Source organism: Lacerta agilis, chromosome 3 (genome assembly GCF_009819535.1).
Source record: "Lacerta agilis isolate rLacAgi1 chromosome 3, rLacAgi1.pri, whole genome shotgun sequence".
In the NCBI taxonomy this organism is placed as follows: Eukaryota; Metazoa; Chordata; class Lepidosauria; order Squamata; family Lacertidae; genus Lacerta; species Lacerta agilis.
Window position 1 is genome coordinate 71,146,658 of NC_046314.1, and position 23,625 is coordinate 71,170,282.

At 40.3% G+C, this 23,625-nt stretch overlaps 2 protein-coding genes across 5 annotated transcripts; one reads left to right on the forward strand and one right to left on the reverse strand.

Annotated features, from left to right (window-relative positions):
* Nucleotides 1–1,471: 1,471 nt before the first annotated feature.
* On the forward strand, nt 1,472–4,854 carry C3H6orf120 (chromosome 3 C6orf120 homolog). Of its 3 annotated transcripts, none has more exons than XM_033144222.1 (2): nt 1,472–1,573; nt 3,382–4,854. In XM_033144222.1, the coding sequence occupies exon 2, from the start codon at nt 3,387–3,389 to the stop codon at nt 3,945–3,947; it is 561 nt and encodes a 186-aa protein (XP_033000113.1). In that variant the 5' UTR covers nt 1,472–1,573; nt 3,382–3,386; the 3' UTR covers nt 3,948–4,854. The 3 variants fall into 3 exon arrangements, with proteins under 3 accessions (XP_033000113.1, XP_033000112.1, XP_033000114.1); XM_033144221.1 differs by lacking the exon at nt 1,472–1,573 and adding an exon at nt 1,949–2,042; XM_033144223.1 differs by lacking the exon at nt 1,472–1,573 and adding an exon at nt 2,356–2,544.
* On the reverse strand, nt 4,123–21,762 carry PHF10 (PHD finger protein 10). 2 transcript variants are annotated; one of them, XM_033144220.1, is made up of 12 exons: nt 21,610–21,762; nt 19,255–19,361; nt 18,401–18,531; nt 17,248–17,325; nt 16,551–16,684; nt 16,283–16,432; nt 15,058–15,167; nt 13,728–13,878; nt 13,143–13,295; nt 7,227–7,335; nt 6,798–6,986; nt 4,123–5,043 (listed from the first exon to the last, which is right to left on the reverse strand). In XM_033144220.1, exons 1-12 carry the CDS (start codon nt 21,676–21,678, stop codon nt 4,958–4,960), a joined length of 1,467 nt encoding a protein of 488 aa, XP_033000111.1. In that variant the 5' UTR covers nt 21,679–21,762; the 3' UTR covers nt 4,123–4,957. The 2 variants fall into 2 exon arrangements, with proteins under 2 accessions (XP_033000111.1, XP_033000110.1); XM_033144219.1 differs by having other exon boundaries at nt 17,248–17,331.
* Between the last annotated feature and the right edge of the window lie 1,863 nt (nt 21,763–23,625).

A 23,625-nucleotide genomic window follows, 5' to 3' on the forward strand; every position in this document is an offset into this window, starting at 1 on the left:
TATGTTTTTCATGTCTAAATTAATCTTCCAAATCTGATTACTGTACCTACAAAAACAAAGGACTAACCTTTTCTAACAGAAACCATATATGCCAAGGAAAGAATATCGAAGTCTAATATTGTGACCATTTATACACCATGAAATTGGAACAACATGTGGCTTCCATCTTCCAATAATATGTACTGATTTAAAATTTATGGAAAGAGCCCATTCTAAATCAGTTGACTTCTAGCAGTGCTTACATATTTGCAATTGCATGCATTTGCCCCCACTATAAGGGGGTGGAGTTGGGCACTGCAACTGCTAATATATTTACCAAGGAATTAAAAAATGAGAACCAGATAAGGAGCACCCAAAATGGCTGGCAGGTAAAAGGTATTGCCAAGAACATTCCTGCCAGTGGTAGACTACAGTAACTCCAGAGGCAAATGTTTTGGAAGCAGAGTTGGACCCTGGAACCTTTGTGGGCTCTTCTGCCATCTCATGATGTCTTTCTTGCTCCCAAATACCCACTTAGCAGTCACAATCACTCAAGTGCTTTATGCAGAAAGCAGGTTGCGCCATACTCTCCAGCAAAAGTTATCCCCTAAGTCTTGCTGGGTCTCTTGTGATTTGTGGTCATCTGCCATCAAGGGTGCTCCATAGATGGAGATGCAGTGCAAATAAAAATATACCTGACATGGGGACATACTGAATATGGGTCTCTGGGTTGTAGTTATTTTTCATATTGAGGGATAGGTTTTTTAAATAACGTTTTTCTGTGCAACATTGTCAGTTTGAAGTCCCACTACTGAATCATGACATCCCTTGACGTTTTTGTTACTGCTTTTGGATAACTCCCAACTTTTTTTTTTTTTTTTTTGCATATGGGAAGACTTCTATTTTCGTCTAAAATCTTTCTATGCTCTTGTACCTGACGTGATGTATTTCGCTGGTCTTTTTCATCCTGGCCCAGACCTGCTATTAGTTCTTGCTTTCTTTGCAACAGCAATGCGATTTCTCTGTGTGAGAAAAAATAAAGTAGCCAGCTAATGGCAGCAGTCCGTGGTGCCAAGCACATCGCAAACAAATCACATGTATCTAAACGGGTTGCATTTGTATAAGGTATTTATTATGTAGTTTTACGTATAATTGTGGTAAACCGCTCTTATTTTCATTGTTACTAATAGCGAGGTATAAATACTTTTATAAATAAATAAAATACACAGCGCACGGGCTATTCTCAAGGTTTCAAATATTTTTGAAAGAGTCCCGCACAGCTGAATCCACCCACGTTGCGTCCCTTTGGGGCCCGGTTACTATGGCGACAGTAAGTTCCGTCCCCCGCCTACCTGCCGCCCCTCACTTGCCCCGCCCCACTTACCAGCCTCGGCGGAACGAAAACCAGCAAGACTAGAAATAGGCCGGGGAGTTTCCAGCCTCAAATCTCGCGGTGTTACATCGCTGCGTGCGTCGCGCGCGGGGGCAGGCGGGCGGAGCTGCGCTCGACACTCTTGTCAGAGGCTCCGGCGGCCTCTTCGATGGTGGCTGGTGGGCGGTGGGCGAGCGGAGTGAGCTGGGGTGCGGCGCTAGGGTGAGCGCGGGCTCGGGTCGGGAGGTCGGCGGTGGGGCGGACGCTTCAGCAGTTGAGGGGCTTCCCCTTCCTCAGATTGCCACTTTTTGCAGCGGCGCTTGAGTGTAGGGGCGGGGAAGCTTTTCGTTTTCTCTTCCTCCCCCCCGGCTGCTTCTGGGGTAGGTAAAGGCCGGTGAAGAAGGGGGGGGGCTCTTCCTCCCGACCCCCCGAGAGATATGTGAGGGAGGCAGGTGGCGGGGGGGGGCAAAGTCTAAGTTCAAAAGTGAGCACGTTCTCCCCGCCCCTTGAGGTTCCCGCCCACAATGCCTTCTCTCTCTCTCTCTCGGCCCCCACCCCCACCCCGAATTCCTTCTCGGAAAGTTCGGATAAATATGTGTGCAGAGTTCCACAGGTGGGGTCGAAGCACCGCTGTCTCTGCTTCTCTTTCGAGACTGGATGGCAACTCTTTCCAGGGAAAGCGAGGCTGCTGGTGGGTTTCCCGGACTTCACCAGTCTCAGGGAAGATTTGCACAGGTTGTCGTGCCCAGTTGAAGGTGCCAAAACATGGATGCAGCGGCACGTGCGGTGGGGCAGAGTTGTGGAGCTGCCAGTGACAACCGATGTTGCCGCTGCTTCTCTGGACAGGGTTGGGGGGGTGACCTCGAGGGGCTCCTGTCCGGATAAGCACAGCAACACTGGTGTCAGAATGACAGCTCCTCCTACCCACTGCATTGGCTGCTGTTGAAAAGCCATAATTGACTTGGGCCCCAAAGATCTGAAGGAGTGCCTGCCAGTTCCCACAGCGACCTGGCCAGGTGTAGCCTTCAGGTTGTGAAATAACTTCATCACTAAGGTGTGTCTTGTGGCATCATTATATGCTTTTGGATTTTTGGTCAAGATGCACCTCTTTATCCAGGCCTTTTAGCCAAGTGGAGGACTTCCCACCTACTATGTTGCTGTCCTGTGCTGCTGGTTTGTTAACTGTGTTATTGGTTAGTTTTGTGGATTTATTGTATGACTAGGGGCGTTTTCATAAACTGCCTGGCTGGGACCTCATGATGAAAGGCAATTTTGTCTCTTCTTGAAGCTGTTGTATACTTGTAGTATTCTGGCCTGTGTCCTTATTTCCCAGTTTTTGTGCTTCTTATAACATTGGCATGTCTTTTTGCTATTCAGAATTTAATGAATTTTAGCCTTTATGTAGGACTAGCCTATCTATGACACCAATGCAAAACCTGATCAATATCTTGTGTAGTATTCTTTGCACTCATGGTAGCTTCAGTTAATGCAGAGACTGCAAAATGGGGCTCTGGGGCAGTGGAGGGAAGACTGAGCCAGCCTAGAATCCAATGAATTCTGAACCACACCCACTGCCATTACTTTACAGTATCAGACCTGGCTGCTGTGCGTGCTTCTGGCTGGCATAGCAGGGTTTTTCCCTACCACCACGGTTTTTCCCTACCACCACCTTTCCATGAGTAGCAGGGCTTTGGATGAGGTGTTGATTGCACTGTGCTGGCTGGCTGCAGTTAAGATTGCTCAGTGTTGTATTTAGTATATCTGCATTATGTGTAGCTTGGCTCTTTGTGCCATTTGGATTACGGTACCTTGTTAACTTTACTGACTGTCTTGCATTGGTGTACCTGTGCAAACTATTATGTGAGAGTAGTAGTGATTGCTAAGAGAGCACAAATTATTACAGCTACTTACAATGAGACAGTATGTTGACTGTCTACAAATATTCATAGCTACTCTTGGAGAAATGGAATCTTATTATTTGACAGTATAATTTCAAGTGACAGAACAAGATTTTTCTATATCCAACACAGGTGTTATGGCAGTCTACTGCAAGAGGGTCCTAGTAATACTGCTTGCTTTTCAAGGACTTCTAATAGCGAGTGCTTATAATGAGGAAGAAGACGTACCTGAAGAATGGATTCTCCTTCATGTGGTTCAAGGTCAGATTGGTGCTGGAAACTACAGCTACTTAAGGTTAAATCATGAAGGGAAGATAGTGCTTCAGATGCAGAGTTTAAAAGGGGATGCAGACTTGTACATATCTGATGTGACCCTTCACCCCAGTTTTGATGATTATGAATTGCAGTCAGTAACTTGCGGTCAAGATGTCGTTTATGTGCCAGCGCACTTCCGCCGTCCAGTGGGAATAGGGATTTATGGCCATCCCTCTCACCTGGAAAGTGAATTTGAAATGAAAGTGTACTATGATCAAACAGTTGTGGAATCTCCATTTGGTGGTGGCTCCTACAACCCAGAAGATACAGATTTGAACCAGAAGCAGTTTCATGCAAGAGAAGATGAGTCTCAGGATGAAGAATCAGTCTTCTGGACTATACTAATTGGAATATTAAAATTAATACTTGAAATTCTGTTTTAGATTCAGAGCTAAACAACTGGTCTGCACATGTGAACAATATAGACAATTGAATGAATGCTATTATGTGAGGGTTAGTACCTAACTGATACTTTCTTTGCCAGGGAGGGGGAAATAAAGCCATAACTAATTTTGTATTGTAAACTTTTCCCACAGGTACACTGCAACAGGCACAGTATTTGTATACGTTTTCTCTTAACTGATCAGGGTCAGATATGAATTACAGTTCACTGTGACTTTGAATAAAACTGATTTTCTATACAAAGATTTTAAGAATAGTAAAAAGACTAATCTCCATATAGTATTTCAGCACATTTCAATTATAAATACTTTAACCTCTTCTGTATGAATACTAGGAGCAAATACCGTTTTTAAAGGCTAGCAGCTTTTGGAACATGAACGCCATTTAACTAAGGCTGCTTTCATATGATATAACATCCTAAAAAAGAAAATATGAATTCTCTTCCTTTTCTTATGGTTTGAAGGGAGAATCATTGACTTAAGAGACATAATTTGGCATGACAAATATAAGGTCTACATGATTTCTTGCTGTAAACCTAAATTCATTATATCATATGACATTTGTACCACTTGATGGGGTTTTTTTTCTTGCCAGGCATTAGTACTCTGCTTAGAGGCAACTCCCATCAGAAAACAGTAATTGCCAACTAGTGATTCAGTCCTTTTCTTTGAGCTGGACAGAGAACACAAGTGATTGCTATGCAATAAATATAAAGTCTGTTGTGCAATGACTGCTATGCAGCAGCACTGTATCCATGAAACAATTGATAGATGTACAGAATTTCAACAGGGCACTTTCCCTCTGCATGGGATTTTCAAGCAAAGCTACTGGAATAGAATGTATCCTTCCCTGTCCTCCTAAAATTAAAAAACTTTATTTGTTGAAAAACATTTTGAGTGGTATTCTTCCTTATACAGAGTGGTAGGTAAAATAGCACCGATTTTAGCACTTGTTTCTGTGCAGTTATATACAAAGAGTGTAAATATTGATTTTAGCCTTCTTTGCTGTTCTTCCCTCTTCTTCCTCTGCCTCTGGGTATTGGAGGTTGTCTTTCGCAACAGTCACAAATCCAGCGACCTACAAAATTAGAGTTGTCAGTTAACAGTAGAGCAAACATCTGCTACTATAAAAACGTCACTCACTTCAAGTGCTTTTGGGGAGCAGAGTACACAAATGTTATTAAGATTGCAATCATATGCCCACTTTCTTGGGACTGTGTCCCAATGAATGATGTGGGACTTGCTTTCAAGCAAACTTGCTTTTAATTTGGCTGTTATTTTTCAATTTCATGCAACTTAAATTTCAGGGACCTTGAAGATTTTTTCCTCCTTCCCCACAGGCTGGTAAACAGATGCAATAGTGGGAAGAAACTGTGCTTGCTTCTCAATTCTTTATATAATATTCTGAAAGCTATTCAAGGTTGCATATACCGGTGACACTCAAGTCATGTGAATTGTTCAAGTAGTATATGCTGGGCCTCTTCAGTTTGTTTACTTAAATGTCAGTACATCACTTAATATTCATGCTGTGGCACTGAGAATGATTCCCTCTGAGATTGAAAAAGCACACTATTGTTCATTCCCTTAAGTAAGTTTGAAACTAGGGACAGCAGTACCCTACTTGATTATTTTCCCTAGGTAAATTTAGATAGGGACTCATTCAATGTGCTATAGGAAAAGAGCAAAATAGTGAATGAGGCACAGTGGGATTGGGTTAGCTTTAATTTCCTTTGTCCAATGAAGAAAACAGTTTGTAAAGTATAATTACATGCCTGAATGGATTTAACACCTGCTGTTTGATAAAGAACCACCTACATTTTTTGCTAGCTTCAAAAACTTGTTCGATTTACGATGTGTTTCTTACCTTCAGAAAAGCTTTCAGTGGCTTTCAACACTGACATTTATACTTGATTAAAGTCACATACAGTGATGCCCCGCTAGACGAAAATAATTCGTTCTGCGAAAATTTTCGTCTAGCGGGTTTTTCGTCTAGCGAAGCGGCAATGACAGCCGCGCTTTCGCTAGACGAAAAAAAAGACGAAAAATTTTCGTCTTGCGAGGCAGCCCCATAGACTTTTTCGTCTAGCGGGGCAGCCTCCCGCTAGACGAATGCCTTCGTCTAGCGAGTTTTTCATCTAGCGAGGCATTCGTCTAGTGGGGCACCACTGTAACCTTAAATTACACATTGGGTGTGGGATTAGAGGAGGGGGAAAAGAGAAGGTGTCAGTTCAATGAAACTGCACTGCCAAACCCATTGAGAATAATTTTCATCAGATGTCAGCTTCTCTCTAGTTAAGTTTCTGACATCAGACTTCCCATCTCCAATCTTTTTACTTCTTTCAATGTTTATTATTACCGTGTTTCCCCGAAAATAAGACACTGTCTTATATTTCTTTTTCCTCAAGAAGACACACTATGGCTTATTTTCAGGGGATGTCTTATTTTTATTACGTCAGTTGCTGCCCGTCTTCTTAACCGCTCCGTGTTGGTGCGCTGCATAGCCATGCCTATCACTATGTCTTATTTTCAGGGTATGGCTTATATCACGCAAATGCTTAGAAATCCTGCTACGGCTTATTTTATGGGTATGTCTTGTTTTCAGGGAAACGGTATACTGTTAAATCCTAAATTGCAAACACTTTTTATGAACAATAATTGAAAGAGTAAATGAAGTGTGTAAGAAATAGCTGCCTCCAAGATTTCACTAAAATAGATACAAATGACATACAAAATGTTGAGATCTGAGCTTTCTAAAAGGAGTAAAGCAAGATTGTGCTTCATTAATCTTGGATCTTGGTTCAATCTCTGAACAAGAGTAACTTATATAATTACCTGTTGGAATAGCACCAAGCCCCACACAAAACGTATGATAGCCACGGTCACACACATCACAGAACATCATTTCTTCCTCATGGTGAGGTTGCCCACATATAATGCATGTTTTACACTCCATACATTGCCAAGGGTAGGTCTTAATTATTGCAACAAGCTCTGCAGACATATCCAGACAGGATGGGTGGCCTAGATCAAAACCAGTATCATTACTAGAATGGTCAAATGAAGCATCTTTAATGAGAATAATTAAAATGGTTTATTTCACAGAACATTTTGAGTTCATTTCAACATGTCAGATATGCTAAATTAACTTATTTTTAAAAATTGCAAAAGCATTAGTTTGATTCTACATTTCATGTTGTTCTTTAAAATGGGTCATCACTTTAAATATTTAGAGATTTATTCAAAGCAGATTCTGTTACTTACCACTGTTATCACACTGGGAGCAGTGTATAAGTGCTTCAGCCTTCCCTTTCTTGTTGGACTCCTTACCCTTCAGACAAATTCCACATATAGCATTTGGAATGGCCTTTGGCTGGAAGGGTAGAAGAGGGCTATAAATTCATTCCAGAAGAATTGAGAACAGGTTTTTGTTTTGTTTTGTTTTTTAAAAAAATGTACTTATTTTAACCTTTATAAATTAATGACCTTTGTGAGTGGTGTGGATCAAAGGGAATGATTAAAAATTGGCAAGCATTGATTATACTGGGAACAGAAATGAACAAACTATTCAAAGCATGTACATGTATAGTTCACAAAATGTATCCCAGCCTAAGAAAGCGTATGTAATTCAAACTCTTTCATTTAAAAATGACAATCAAATGATCAAATTACACAATGAATATGAATTTTACAAAGAAAAATGTGGATAATTTCTAATAATATTACTGTTTGTCTATAGCCTACACATGATGCATGAAAATCAGTAATGTGGGAAAGTGCAATTCATATTATTTGAACTATAAATATAAAATATATATGCTAAATCATATATAATGCTTTTTGCCTTCTACAAAGAGCTTTGGCAAAACATTCTGAACTGAATTAATTAGCAGTTCATAGTGTTGTGTGTTGCCTTAACGCTGAAGTCTTGCAAAGAGCCACTGGCAACAATGTTATTGAGACCAGTGAGATGATACAGTATACAATAGAATAATTCATAGTAGTTTAAAGGTGCTGTCTTAACATCAACTCAAACAAATGACCCAGCCAGCCTAGTATTTCGCTCCTGAAAGGCAGATCTTGAATCTAAAGACTTGAACTTCAGCAAAGCCATAGGCAGAAATGTTTCCCAGCACAGCTGAGTCTTGCTGATTGAAGCCTGCTAGGTTATCTCATATTTATCAGTTGAAGCCAATGCCGAAATGAAGCAAGCTGCAATTGGACACTTAGCTGTGGGCATGTGAAACAAAATCTGACTCCGTCGCTAGCAAATATAAGATCAGAAATAAAGAGCAGGTTTTAAATATATAGCCAATTTAGTCCCACAGACTGCAGCCTGTTTGGTTTGTCCCGACAACTGTCTGCACTTTCAATGTGCAAAACACTGTCCCCTTTTATTCTTTGTCCTTATGTGACAAAGAGATGGAACTCTAGCTCATACCACCCTTGAACAGGGTAGATACCAATTCTATCCCTTATGCAATTGAGTTTGCATACAGTATTAATTTCTGTCTACATACAAGGGCAGCTTCTGCTGGCATTAAGAGATACTGTATGTATCTGTACCTGAAACACCTTGTCATGTTACGCTAGCAGAATGGGAACCTCCAAGTGTGAACTTGCTTATTTGCTATCACTAGAAGTTTTCACTTTGAAGAAGAACCTTATTTACTTAGCAAAACAAGCACCAAAACATCTGAACATATCCCCAGCTTTGAAAGAGAGAGACGTGTGAGCAGGTAGAACTTTGCAAAGCCAATAAGGAAAGAAGGAGGAGCTTTAAACAAATAAATGTGGAATGGTCTCTCATGCTAGTTTTCTAAACATTCAGACAATGAAATGTTAACAGCTACCCTTGCTAAATACATATCCCTGTCAGTAATTTTTTGGTTATGCTGAGAGAAGCAGCATAGATTTGAGATGTTCTGATTGCTGTTAAGTAATGAAAAGTACTGGTTTATAAAAACTTTGCTTATCAAATGCAGAAAAATAGGTTCTTTAGAACTTACTGTATAAGCAAAATAAAAGTGAAAAATCAAACCTTAACACTGATTTTTTTTAACCCAGTATTTCCTAATAATTTCTAAACCACAGAGAAGTACATACTAATAAGCCTTAGTCTGATTCCCTAGAATATTTGAATATCTAAATTAAACTAGGGCTTCAGAGCACTTTAACTTGCCTGGCCTCCAGAGGTTTGTTTAAATACCCACAAGGCATTTATAAACAGCTTGTTTTCCAAAAGATGACAGAAGCATTCATGAATAATTTTTTGCTTATTTATTTTTTAAAAAAAGCATAGTCCACCTGTTTTATACATAAATATAATTGAATGATAAAAGGATACTAACATTCACAAATGTCTCTACAAAATAATAAATACCACGAGAAAGAAAACATACATATAAAAAATTTCTATTACCTATTCTACTCTTACTTTTATACCTTTTTATACCCTGCGCCTACCAACAAAATATTAAACCTCATTCCTGCAGTGATCTCCCTCTTGTATTGCTACATTCTATGAGTAATGTTTGTGTTTTAAGTTATATCAATATAAAACAAAACAACAAGTGCACTTCTCTAATTCTCTTTACCATATGTATATTCTGCTGATGTGGTACACAGTAGCAACCTCTCAGTCACCCAAAGCAAAACAACCTTTGAGTCACTAGATCTGTGCTGTGGTATGTGCAGTTAATACTATGATACTTAAATGCGAAAACACTGGTGAAGGTGCAGTTATTAATAATGTTTTCCCCTAGCCCTAGTTCCACAAAACTAGGAGTAAAATAGTCACAGTGTACTAAAGACCCTTCAAAGACACTGGAGCGTTCCCCTATCAACATGAAATAGAAAGGAAAGCCTGTTCACATTTCAAAGCAATTTTAAGTGAAAACAGAAAAATAAAAATGGCTTTGCGGGAACACTGTTTGACATATTGTTCTCCTAATCATATTCAACTTGACAAAAGAGGTGAGGGGGAAAAAGAGTTCCTGGCTTGCTGCTCCCAAAATTGGTTTTATGACAAAGGCTGCAATCCAGACACAAGATTAAATCCCACTGAAAACACTGGCCTGGTTCATATGTAGCATCCCTGGTCCAGGGTTTAATCCAACTAAATCTTACTCAGAGTAGACTCATTGAAATTAATGAACGTAACATGATTAGGTCCATTAATTTCAAAAGGTTGCTCTGAGTAAAACTTAGTTGACTATCACCCCTTGGGATTATATCTGACCAAGTCATACTTGGAATGGATCCACAGAAATAAATTAACTGCATTTATTTCAATGCTTTGCAGATTCCATGAAGATTTCCTGGTGGGTTAAACTACAGTTTCCAGGTTTGGCAGATGACAGATGGGGAAGATGGAGAGCTCAAACTCTTCGCTTGTTCCCACTCCAAAACCATGGTTTCTTGGACCAGAAATGTTACACTTGAACAAGACCAATGGAATTTCAGCAGCTAAACTGTAGCTAAATCAAAAATAGCTTACAAGCACACCATGTTTCCAAAAATTACTTTGCCAGAAAATAAGTTCTTCCTGTTTTCATAGCAACGGAATGTAAATTGGAAAATTCTGGGATGGGGGAAAGGCCAAGTCAGTCTCTTGCTACATGCTCAACTTAACATATGTGCAAATCTCCCTTATTCTGAGAAAAGAATACTGCATATGCAATTATAACGGCCAGTCCTTCATCAATTGCAGTAAAAATTAATGGCTATATAGGAATGGTATATCATGAGGTGGAAAAAACGTTTCAATAATAGTAAAAGTTAAACAGAAGTTAAAAGGAGAAAAACTCTTAACATTTGCTTTCCGTGGCATAATAACAGTATGCCCAGATATTGTAAATCTTCTTAAGCTTGAATTTTAGTTTTAGAGTGAATATTGTAATTTAAAGACTGGTAAAGGATGATAAATGTGTAGTGCATGTTGCATAATAAAATCATATATTCCTGGGACAATAGTTGAAGTCCCATTTTCAGCACATAATGTATAAAAAAATACCTGTTATAGATAGATAGCTATCTATTTGTCATGTTTTAATCAGTTCCATAAAATCTATCATGTGTTTAAAATCATCCTGGCCTTACATTCAGGGAAGTGTAAGTTATAGTGAGAATAGCCATAAATTGTGAGGGTGGGTGGGTGGGTTGTTGGCATCATTGTGTTTGTGCTGTCTTCCTGGGGCCCAATGCACCAGGAAAGACTTCAACACCAGCACCATTGAAATGAATGGCAGCAGCAAGAGCACAATAAGCATTCATGACAGGAGATCTTGCATAGAGCTTTCCTGTGATTTATCTAGACTTACTAGAATATGCTTTTGAACCAGTGACCAGCAATCAATAGGATCCATTTTTGAATCCAAGTACTGAAAAAAGATAGTTGTATCTTTAGCAGTCACAAGCCTCGATAATCACTTCTTTATGCTATCCCTTCACAATGAAAGACTAGTCAAACATTTGCTGAATCTTATGGACTTTGTTCACATAATACTTAAAGTTCAAAAATGCTACTAAGTCTTTCAAGCTTCATCTTTGGATTTCATAAAATTACATTACTGGCATGAGTTTAAGTCTGTAATAAAGTAAACATTTTGCAATGCAAATATGTAAAAATAGACATGTTCTGCAAAAGTTTAAATCTCTTATTTGCATCATGTAAAATTATTCATGAAATGAGATATAGATGACATATAACATTTCTGTAATATAGTCTAAAAGTATGCATTTATCCTGTTAAAACAATATTCCTGCTGGTCTTTTCCAACAAAAGCTGTGCAATGCAAACTGGAAAGTGAACGGTTTGATTTGGGGGGGGGGGAAGCAATTAAAATAAATGATGCAGTTTGGTAACAGTTCGCAGAACTTTAAAATTAGGTTACTTGTGCTACACAACTTCTCAGGCTAGACATTGTTTAACAATCATGCTGGCAACTCAGAATTACCATCCTTAACTTTCTTCCTGTACCCTTTCCAATCCACATGCCTTATCTTTTTCCAACTATAATATAAAGCAAATATCCCATTGGTTTCAATGGAAACCAAATAGCTTGCTTCTTATTTTCCTTAACACTAAACATGAATTTCCACTGAAATATGAAAAATACTTTTAATCCTAAACTGAAATCCATCCGTTGATAATTACAAAACTGGATGTAATAATCACTGTTCAAACATGACAAGTTTAAGATAAGGTTCTGAGATTCTGAACCTGTTAGATACTGCCGCTTCCCCACTCACCTCTCTGTGCAATGCTATCACAAGCAATCTCAGGATCACATACTTTCTCTCTACCCCCCCCCCCATTGAACACACAACGTGACCGCAGCAGGAGATCCCATTTTTTAGTCCACAATCTCCGCTACCCTATGATACGGAACCATTTTCTAAATTACAGAGTTGGATATCTATACACTGGCAAGGTTAGGGAGATGCTCACATTCAAATGTGGAGACCTTCAAGTTTAGTCATTATTCACACCATTAGGAGAAGTGGTATGGAGGAAGCATGTGAGTCCCAAGAGCAGCTCCTGACCCTCACTGCCCATAGAGGTAAGGGTGAAAAAGTATTGTCTAAATGGGTTCTTACAAGGTTAGTTGAACATTTCCCCTTGCAAACAACACTGTAGTGCTGCTCAAATCAAATCTAGGTTCCCAGCATCCTACATTCTAGGGAAATGTTAAGATTACTATTACCAAATCAATTTCTAAACAGTTAAAATGCTTTTGACCTGTAAATAGTTAAGAAAATATATGTGCAAAGTTTTTGCAACATTTTTAAAGTCCAGTCCACACATGAGCAACGGGATATTTGATATGTAACTATCTACCTTATAATGACAATAAAAGAACAGAACACCCCCCCAACACACACACCCTGCAAAACGAGGGGAAACTTCCTTTATAATGGGGTTTCATGCTACAGTTGCTTAGGAACCAATTTAAGTATAGAAAATAGAAGCCACTCCACAGCCAGGGTAACAAACAGTAAGGCCCCAAGTAAAATAAAGCAACAGGAAGTAAAGAAGCAAACAGGAATGCATAACAGGAGAGCAGCTAGCCAAGTATAGTAAGCAGAAGTTCCATATTTTTGAAAAAACAAAGTTAAATGTTTCAGGGAGAGAGGCTGGTCAGTAAAGAAGCTGAGTCAGGGGCTTTTTTCTTCTACCTTGTACCCAGGAACTGACTTGGATACAGATCGTTTGGAACCCTCTTTTCTTGGTGTAGAGTTTTTCTCTCTTGTTTTTTGTCTTCCCTGAATAGGTTCCTCCTGGTTTTCAGGGGGGCATTCACCTTCAGAAACATTGCCAGATGAGTTGTCCTATAACAAAAGCACCATCATTTTGTTGGTTTGCTTAGAGTGGACAAAGGAAAAATGGATCTCTTTCTAAACTTCAAAGCCAAGAGAACTTGGCTTTCTTTACTCTGAAGAATAGGGCACTTATTCACCACAGAGGTACCCAATGAAATAACTAATAGCCCGGCCCTTCAATCCAGCGCTCTGTTGATGGAGTGCTAGGATCACATTTAACAAGTCTTAAGAATGGCACAAGGTTAATTGATTAGACTTCAACCAGAAACAACAATAGGTATATCGATAAGAATACAATTCAAAATTATCTCTAGTGCTTTATTCTTACAAAACACTTGGATAACAATAGTGTATTTATCCTCTGTATTTTTGAAGTTTCTGTTTATCTATCTAGCTATATATGAAAGCACACATACATAGGCAAACACTACTTTAGCTCACCGAATTGCCTTTGATTTTCCTCTTTTCATCACCACGCTCTTCTGCATCATCAGAATCTCCATCACTATCCAGTGCAGGTAGCTCTGGATCTAAGGGAGGCTCATAAAGAGCTGTATTTAGTGGCAAATATCGAAGCTCATCTGGAGAGTATCTGAAGTGAAGAAGTAATTATTTCCAGTACCATTTATATAGATACTTTGATACACTATGTGTGGCAATAAGGGATAATACAAACAGGCTGTACCTCAAAAACTACTTTTCAGTGATGCAACTATGATGAATAAATTTGTATCTGAAAGGTCATAATAAAACAATTTTATATACAGTTCGACTTCATGCATATGCAAAATCACCACATAGTCAAAAGCTGCTGGGTGGAAGTGGGGGAGGCCCCACATGGAGGACTTCCCTGTGTCTCCACTGCCAGAGGAAGAAGGATGTGAAATAAGTGAGGAAGCAGTGAAGGCACACGGGGGAAGAAGAAATCTGGCTCCCTTGGAGGCAAGATAAGCAGGGAAGCGGTAGAGGCATAAAAAGGAAGAAGAAACCTGGTCTCCTCCGCTGCAGAAGGGAGAAGAAAGGTAGACAGGGCGAGAGGCAGGCAGAAGCTGCAGCTTCATCCCAGATCCACCCCAGCATTTTTTATTCTGCCTACATCTCTCTCTGTCCACCTCTGCTCCATTCCACAACCAAGGGAGTCAGGGTTTCTTCTTCCTCCATTTGCTTCCCTGCTCATCTGCCTCTGTCAGCCTCTCTGTCCCTTCTACCTTAGTCTCTCCCCCTCCTCCACTACAACCATCCCCAGGATGGCCACCGCGTTTGTAACAGAATTCATGCAAGTAAAATGTGTAAAAGCACTGTGTATAAAGAGATATGTTCTGTAGACCCTACGTACTGTACACCATTGCCATGCCATTTGGAGTGACACAGGAATGTTTTCTCATTTGCTAAAAGCCTGATCCTCTGAATCCAATCTAAAGTACATGCTAAACAAGGTAACTCTTATATTTTGTTATTCTATATTTTTATAGAGAGGTAACTAAGCCAGGTTTGCCAAGCTTGCCCTTTAAAAGTATGTCATTCCCTTATATATATTTGGGTTTTTTTATTTCTACAAGCTACATTTTCCTAAAGCAATAAAGAATTAGTGCTTGTTTGCTTTTCCCACCATGTTCACAAGAACTTTTCCTTTTCTGTTGTGACTTTTAGATTGCAAGCTGCTCTGACAGCCTTTCCTCCCCATTGGCTGAACAGCAGGGTAAAATGCTTTCAAGAAATAAAAACAATCAGATTCATCAGAGCAAATGTATTTCATTATTTTTACAATTACCTTTTATAGTACTCCTGAAACTGGCCTGGTATGAGAGACACTGGATAAGGACTAACCTTTGTCCTTTCCGTAGGTAAGATTTTATATTTTCCTTGAGGTACCTGGATAACCTGGATTGTTAACAGAAAAAAATAAAAAGCTCATTTCCTACATTTTAGTGGCTTGCTTTTCCAAATGAGTATTTAGCTAGATTCATTGGAACCATGAAATTTCCGTTGCCAACTCACCCTCATGCATAATGCATCATATAACCTGAGATTCAATTCCAATAGATTGGATAAAATTACCAGATCTTCTATACCCCAAGGAGTGGATCACATCCCAAGGAGTGGAAATTCTGTACAGTGAGGCATTAGTATTGCATGCACCCCCAGGTACATGTTAAATATTGTTGCATGCATGTACAGATATATTTATGTGTTTTCTGGATCACAATGGTATGGCATATGCATATTGTGTAGGAATATCTGTAGTGTGACCCTCCATTCCACATCCCAAAATTTTGCCTTGTAATTGCATCAATCTGCCTAAGAGGGGATTAGGGCAAGCAGATCCATACTCCTAATCGCTTTACACTGTGGCTGAGGGGCAGGGAGAAGGGAAAGAAAATGGTCCAAGTTCCCCACTCTGTGTACAGAATTAAGGCTCAAGAAAAACACCTGAAGTGGCAGTTTTCCTATGTGCTCCCATGTTTAAAATAAAATAAAATTCCTTATCGTTTCCATCAGAATACAAAATAAAACATAAAGAATGAATATTTCTAAAATGCATTAGTGATCTGAAACGCTGATTACTGCATTTTCATATTTCTTTTTATAAACAAAAAGGGAGCAATTGTACTGGAAGTGAAGCAATATAGGGATGACAAAACCTTTTTTGTGCATCTCAAAGTATCAAGAGTAAAAGAGGGTGAGCTCACAGTGATTTCAGTCTGGAGGAATTCAAAACCCAATCAAAATAATGTTTCACTATTGTAAACCAGTGGTGACTACTGGGCTACTCCAGAGGGTAGTGGCAAGATCTGAGAAAGTCAGTTCCCTGCTCAACCAAGAAAAAACTGGATAAATAACTTCCAACTATATTCTCTCTCCTAAGAAATATCTACTCAGTTTTAAATAAAATGCTGTATTTTCCAACACCTCCCCCTCCCCAAATCTGGCATCTTTACTATAGGTAACAAGAAGCTACCTACAGTCATTTGAGCAAAAAAATTAAGCCATCCTACATGTGTCTGTAAATCAAAATAGGCCCTTCTTTCTTCCATTCGTTCCCGGTTTAAGTTGCTGTTGAACTCGGCGGCTTTCTTGGCAGCTTTCTTAATGTATTCTGGAACTTTACTTGCTTCAACTTTCTGTGTGTTCTGCTGTTGCATTTGCTGAAACAGGTTTTTTTCCATTAGTTCACAAGCTGTAGAAGCTATCTATCCCAAAAGACATTTAATATGTTCCAAGACTGTAAACATCTTCACAAGTAAATTTGGAGACAGAACTTACAGAGTACTCTTTATAGTGATCGGTTATTCGTTGGCGTTCTTTTTCTTGAAGTATGACAGAGTACTCAGCATGTTTCGCTGGGTATTCTTTAATCATCAGATCAATTACTTCATCACTGCGTAGGGCTGTGAGACCTAGGTTACATCAAAAAGTAACTTGTGCAATTTCATTACAAAATAAGAGACAAAATTAAGGGCTTTGGGGGTTTTAGTTCTTTTTAAATATTTGTAGCCATCCTAACTTAGAGCATCAGTGCAGTGCAAAGTGTGTGTGACAATTGCACAATGATTGACCCCACAGAACTTTGGAATCAAGTTCTGATATCTCCTGCTCCAACTGCTGTATTGTTTTATTGTCTATTTTAATTATGGATTTTTACATGTTATATTAGCGTAACTGATTTTTATATTTTGTAAACTGCTTTGAAGCCTATACTGGCCTTAAGCAGTTACATAAATTAATAAATAATAATATAATCCTAAAGCTGAGCTAAACACATTACATATTTTCACAGTTTATTCCCAATCCACTTTAAGGAGCAATGAAGTAATAATATTTTGAATAACAGTTTCCACATCTTCAGAAGTTTATTGTTAAAAAGGTAAAAAATGAATAATCTCTCCTACATTTTACTCTCTTGGAAATGTTTACATACTTTATTTTTTTTAAAGGAAAAAAATGCCCCTTTTGTCCTTACCTAAGGTACACTGTGTTTCTGTAATGACATTTAACTCTCTGAGGTAGAGTTTCTCTTTGTGAGATAGATCTCGTCTTTCTAAATCTCCAGGAAAAGGGAAGAAAAGTAGTAAAAAAGAAAGTGTAAAGGATTTTTGCAACCTCTCCAAAAGTATAAAATAAATATAGCTGTGTTGTAGTTAAATTTCACTCAAGTACTTGTAATAGAAAGTTACTGCTTCTGTCACAGGAAACAATAATAAGAAAACCCATGCAGGGAATATTATGCCTTTTGCCTCTACCAAACCTGAGAAGCATGTTGGGCGGGGGGGATGGAAGTCACGACTGCTTTCCCTAGCTCACCTTTTCACCAAGTCAAGCAGGGGCAAGTCTACTTACACACAAAAAAATGAGAATGTGCTGTAAAAAGCCCCCTGCTCAAATTAAAGGTAGCCACAGGAATTCAAACAAGTTGCAACAGAAGAGATGTGAGTGACTTGCCCATTCACCTGTTGTGCTTTTTCTGCAAAGTATGAAGCATGGACTCATACATCATCTATGCAGCAAAATGCACACGTTCCAAGAATACGTGGTGCTCCCACATCCGATCATAAAGTAGATGTGCGATTCCACAATTGCACTGGAAGTACAATCACTTTTGCTTCCTTTGTTGCCACTTATCCTTCATGCTCACAGTCATGTTGAGAGGAATGTCCTCATTGTTCCCTTATTGACACAGAGGGAACCTGAGGTTGAATGACAGTAACTGGCTCAAGACTACCAGCAACAATCTGTGGAAACCAAACAACTGAAATGTTCATTACTGTGAATAACAAATAAAATATTATCTCAATTATTTTTTATTAAAGGGTTTAAAAAATGAAAATAATTGCTTAAAACCCTCATCTTTTCAAAGTATTCCAAGTCAGGCACTCAAGACAGAAGACAAACATTACAAAAAAGTAAAACATGTTTTCATAGATATCAATGAACAAAGAGACAAAAACCAAATGTGCCATTCTCGTATAATACATTCCCAAAGGAAGCTGAGGAATTCTGCAGTCAAGAGCAAAATAATAGGAGCCTCAATAGTCTAGATGAAAACACATTCATACATCCTCTTGGATACACATTTGATTTGTAACACTTCACATAAAGATTTCTAACATTAATACCTGGATATTTTCGCTTAAAGGAGGTCACGCCCAAGTATTCACTGACTTGCTCTTGAAGCATATAGTATTCTCCAGTTTCATCAGGTGGCCATTTGTACTCTATCAGGTTTTCAGCTGGAAAGTAGCTAAAGCTAAACACATAAAGATCAAGCTTGAAACAATCAGTGTTTAATTAATTAATTCTTAAATTTATAATAATTTAACTATACGTCCTTCACCCGTAGATCTCAGAGCAGTTCACAACATAAAAATGAAATACATAATAAAAACAAGAACAAAAAACAAGCAAACCAATAACCCTCCAGTCCACAGTCCATCATTGTATCCCACATGCCGTTTTACTTGCTCCATAGGATTACTTGTTTGTTTATTTAAATTGTTAACCACCTGGACATGCTTCAGGTGGAATTTTTCTTTTTAGAATATAAATTTTAAAAACTGCCCTTTATTTCATGGACTATGTTCCAACTGTTAGATGTTAAACTGCCTCATTTGCAGGTTAGTCATGGTGTCCTATAATATGCTGCTGCTTTTTATAAAAAAACCCCCCAAATTTCGACTTTCTAGGTAGAATGAGGCAACTAAATAATAAGAGGCACAGTTCCAGTGTAACTTTTTGAGAAAGAAAAGTACTTACAATCTATTTTCAAATTCCAATAGTGACCATCTCTGACTGCATGAGTACAAAATTTCAGAGCTCTAGTTCATGGGGAGTTACCCTAACAAGCTTGAGGGTAAGCAAGTGAGGATCAGACATATATTTCCTATCTCTATTTAAATGATCTGAAACATATTGGGAAAGGTTACATACTGAATGCATCTAGAGAAGAAAAAAACAGAATGCATGATAATACCTAAGGTCCTGACTTGAAGTTTCACAACTTCGTGAGCTGTCCCCTGAGCCCATGCGTCGTCTTTTTGATGGTTGGCTGCCATCATTTGAATTCTCTTCTGTATCATCCTACATTAAGAGCAAAGCGACAAATGTTGAAAAGCAGAGCTCCCAGGACTTATAACACATACTCATCAGAGACCTAGATTTTAATTATTCTGGATTTTAAGACCCTAAATCAAGACTGGGGAACGACCTGCCCATGGCATACATCCCCATCCAGTCTGCATCCTCTCCTCAGCCTCAACCCCTCCTCCCTGGCCTACAATCGGCGGGTGTCTCTTGAAGCTTCCTCTCCCTTTTTCTGACAGAAATGTGCAGGAAGCAAGCTCAACTGAGAACTGCCACTTCATGGCCCAGAGCAATTTGAAGCAGCAGCTCCTGAAGCTGGGATGGTGGAGAGAGGCAGGGTGGCCCTACCCACCACCAGAAAGTGGTTTCCAGCAGATTACCACCCTTGGCAAAAAGAGAAAAAGGTTTCCTGGCCTCTGCTTTAAATAGTTTAGGATCTGACTATTTGTTTCATTTATTTACTTACTTACTTACTGCATCTGTAAAGCCATAACAGACACTCTCTAGCTAGCTCACAAAGACGAAACCAAAGATTAAAGTCTAGTACAAAATTATTAAAATAGTAATAAATTTAATAACTGAAACACAATTTTAAAAGTTTAGATTTCAGTTTTGAAATGCTCTCCAACTCCAACAATTTATGTTATTTGTATTACAATTTGTATTCTATGGAATTACAATCACTACAAGAAACAGAAAAATCATTATGTGGTCTGCCAAGCCCACTAGTACTGGTAATTTTCAAGTTGTCTGTAGGGAAAGAAGTTTGGAAACTGTGGGAATAATACACTGTTCAAGAATCTGTGATAATATAACAAGGTATGCTGGGGTAAGAGGGACTTCTTGGATTAAATGCATTTTATGGGATCAGACTACAGCACATATCACTGAGAGTGTGAGATATAATTATTTGCAGAAGCCGAAAATATTCTGAAAGTATCATGCTGCCCCTAAAGGGAAAGATATATGAGGTTTCAGTAAGACATAAATCCTAAATATACAAGCTGGAAAAGAATCCCATCAGTGGGACATACTTCCAGTAAACAGGCTTGCAGAGGTAGATAACCATATGGAAAAGACAGCAACAAGAGAATCTACTATGTATATGAAAGTGAATTACCAACACTAGAGAGACCAAGAAACAAAACTCAGGATAGGGCTATGCAGATGAACTGGCAGGTTGGGTTCTTATTTGTGGGGAGGGGGGTTACCACCAGAAGGTAATTTATCTGCCACCCCATGGTGTCCCCCAAAGTTCTTTTACTTTCTCCTAAGTGAACATGGCCATTCACTCCTATAGGGGGAAATAAAGCACTGCATTTGCGATTCTGTTGCAGTGATGGCAAAACCTATTTTGACACTGCTGGGGAATCCTAACAGGAATCCCACAGTAGGATCCTATGGTGGAGAAGCTCTCTAAGCCACTGCTGTAGATCATTTGCAATATGTAAGTCCACTTTCTCTCTCTCTCTCTCTCTCTCTCTCTTTCTCTCTCTCTCTCTCTCTCACACACACACACACCTTCCATGGGAACATATTGCGAGTGAAATGCAAATGTCGTGGAGGAGTTGTAATGAGGATAAACCAAGGGTGGGCAGGGAAATTGTGGCCCTCGAGGTGTTGTTGGGACTCCGGCTTCCATTAGCCCCAGCCAGCTTGGCCAATGGTCAGGAATGATGGGAGTCCAACGCCATTCGGAGGATCGCAGGTTCCCCATCCCTAGTTATGCAGCCATACGCGCAGCATCAACTCTTTAGTCCCAGCAGCAGTACAGCCTACAGGCTCACGATGAGGAATAATGAAGGGAACCTTGCAGAAACCGAGCAGCATCAGAGCCAATGCGATCCTGGATACAAGAACCACTGGACGCCCCGCGCTCCCCGCAGGTGGGGAGGCAGGGGCGAAATAAACACAAAGCGAAGGAGGCAGTTAAGCGGGAACTTCAAGGAAAGCGCTCCTGCCCATCCGCTTTGGAGGGGGAGGCCGGGGGCGCGGAGGCTTTTGGGAGACTCGTCTCCAAGGCAACGGCAGGGGCGGAGGCTCCTTTCGTTTCCTCAGGGATGAGCCCGGGGGCGGGGAGGCGGCCGAGGCAACAGGGCCGCTCGGTCGGTCGCTGTCGAGAGTCCTTCACAACCTGCCGTTTCTCACCGGAGGTCGCCCGTTATTTATTTATTCTCCCGCCCCAGCAGGCCGAGTCGCCTGAGAGAGGACGGCCGCCTCCTGCTGCTGCTGCTGCCCCGCTCACCTTGAGAGACTGGGCTCCAGGCGTGGCCGGGTCGCTGTCACACACCCGCGGGGACAGGACGGCCGCCATCACCAACACCACCGCAGCCGCCGCCGGCCACGGACGGACTGGCGCGGCTAGAGAGGCTCTTTGTCCCCGCCCCCCCTCCGGTTTCTTTCCTGGAGTCCTGCAGCGCCTAAGGAGAGCGCCACCTGCCCGCCTGGAGGTGGTAGCGCAGCCGCCGTCGTGACATCAGCCCCGCCCCCGTTCGCTTGGCTCTTGGGGGCGGAGCCTGTGAAGCAGATGTGCTCCCTTCGCCTCCTCTACCGTTGGGTGATGGGAAAGGAGGCCTCTCGGGTTATTGGACCAGGGTCCAGAGTTGAATCATAGAATCACAGAATTGTAGAGTTGGAAGGGACCCCGAGGGTCATCTAGTCCAACCCCATAGATAGGATCTCCCCTGTCCCAAAGTTTGCATTTTTATTTCATTGCTTCATTAGCACTTGCAGCCCTTTTCTCCAAACTCTTGTTAATGTTGTTAGTTTGGATCCAGAAATACATGTGTGCAAGCCTGGCTTGCTATGGCCCAATTCTGGGGTGGGGGTTCCCTCCTTCCCTTTCTCACACCTCCCACCCAGCCATGACCCCCACCATCTGGAAGGGGCCCCCAACTTTCAGGAGAGCTTTTCCTGGAGGACTGGCTGGTGGAAAGAAGGTGGTGCAGGGAATTCTATTTCGACAGCCCCTCATTTCTCAGGATTCAGAACCTACTTATTTTATGTTGTCATATTGGACAGGTGGCAAAAATTGGCCCTTATATCCTAGCTCGATGATAGAGATATGCAGGAGGTATGCTGTTTATTGTCGCCAGAGTGGATGAGGCACTCATGGTATCAACGCAAAATCAAGTATTTAGTGCGGCCAGTCCTACAACATGGAATGCTCTCCCCATGGAAAATCTTGTGTTCATATTTCTAGAGACTATTTCTAGGGTCGCCAGGTATTTTGATGTGGTTGGCCAGGTCCTTAAGATTTAATATTTGCTGTATAGTTTCTATCCAAGTTAGTTGTATATAAACATTTGTATAAATACATTTTTAAAATAACATCTATGCATAACTCTGACATACTTCCATGTTACTTTGTTGCAGCAAAAGCAACAAAAAGTATTGTGGCACCTTAAAAACTATGAAATGTTTAGTAGCATAAGCCTAGAAAGCAACATTAATCAAATATGTCACTAATTTGGCAACAGTTCAGGCTCCTTGTCTACTATAGTGGTTTGCACCATATGGGATACTTACAGCCATTTCTCACGACAAGGTGCACAATAAAGCAAATGAAGAACATAAATAGGTTTGGTTTTTTTAAAAATCGAAAAATGTATACAAACCATGCAAAAGAGGAGTCAGCATAAAAAGTGCACAACTAGAATCAAGTTTTGTACCGGTAACTGTTTTCTGAAAGGGCTTGGCAAGCAGCAAAGAATTCTGTTGTGAGTTTGGGGTCTGCATGATGCTTGAATCCCTTCTAATTCTTGGGGTCCCAGATTCAGCAAGGGGTAAAATCTAATGGAGGATTCCATGGTTGAACTAGGCAGGAAGTTCCTTTGTGAGAGTATGGCCATAGTTGCCACTTAAGGACCACCATTAATATAACAAAATAAGTGATTGTGCCCTCTGGGCAAATGGGGGACCTTTCCCCCTCTTCACCTGGCTTGTACTTAGGACAATAACCAGGGCAGTTGCTTGTGAGCTGAGAGCTAGGAGCAGGCAGAAGATATAGAGACACAGCCATGCTTGATTTCTGCTGGAAGCCAAGGCTGTGACTATGGGAGAAGCAAGACCTTTTGGGGTGTGAATGCTGTGAACCCCTCCATCTTAGGCTCAGGTTGTATATATGTGTAAATAAACTATATATCATACAACCACAGTGTGCGCTGTCTCTCATGCCAAGGAAACCAAAACCTGGGTAAGCTCCTGGAATCCCTGGAATCTTGTACCACTCAAGAGATCAGGGTGACATGCAACAAAACTA

Bases quoted from the DNA above. Each gene is read 5' to 3' on its own strand.
- C3H6orf120 (XM_033144221.1), top strand. From the start codon at position 2,009: ATGGCAACTCTTTCCAGGGAAAGCGAGGCTGCTG. The intron at 2,043-3,381 runs GTGGGTTTCCCG...TATCCAACACAG, and splicing joins CAGGGAAAGCGAGGCTGCTG to GTGTTATGGCAGTCTACTGC.
- PHF10 (XM_033144219.1), bottom strand. From the start codon at position 21,678: ATGGCGGCCGTCCTGTCCCCGCGGGTGTGTGACAGCGACCCGGCCACG. The intron at 16,685-17,247 runs GTAAGGACAAAA...GATGTAACCTAG, and splicing joins AGAAACACAGTGTACCTTAG to GTCTCACAGCCCTACGCAGT. The intron at 7,336-13,142 runs GTAGAAGAAAAA...CTACCCTTCCAG, and splicing joins AGTCAGTTCCTGGGTACAAG to CCAAAGGCCATTCCAAATGC.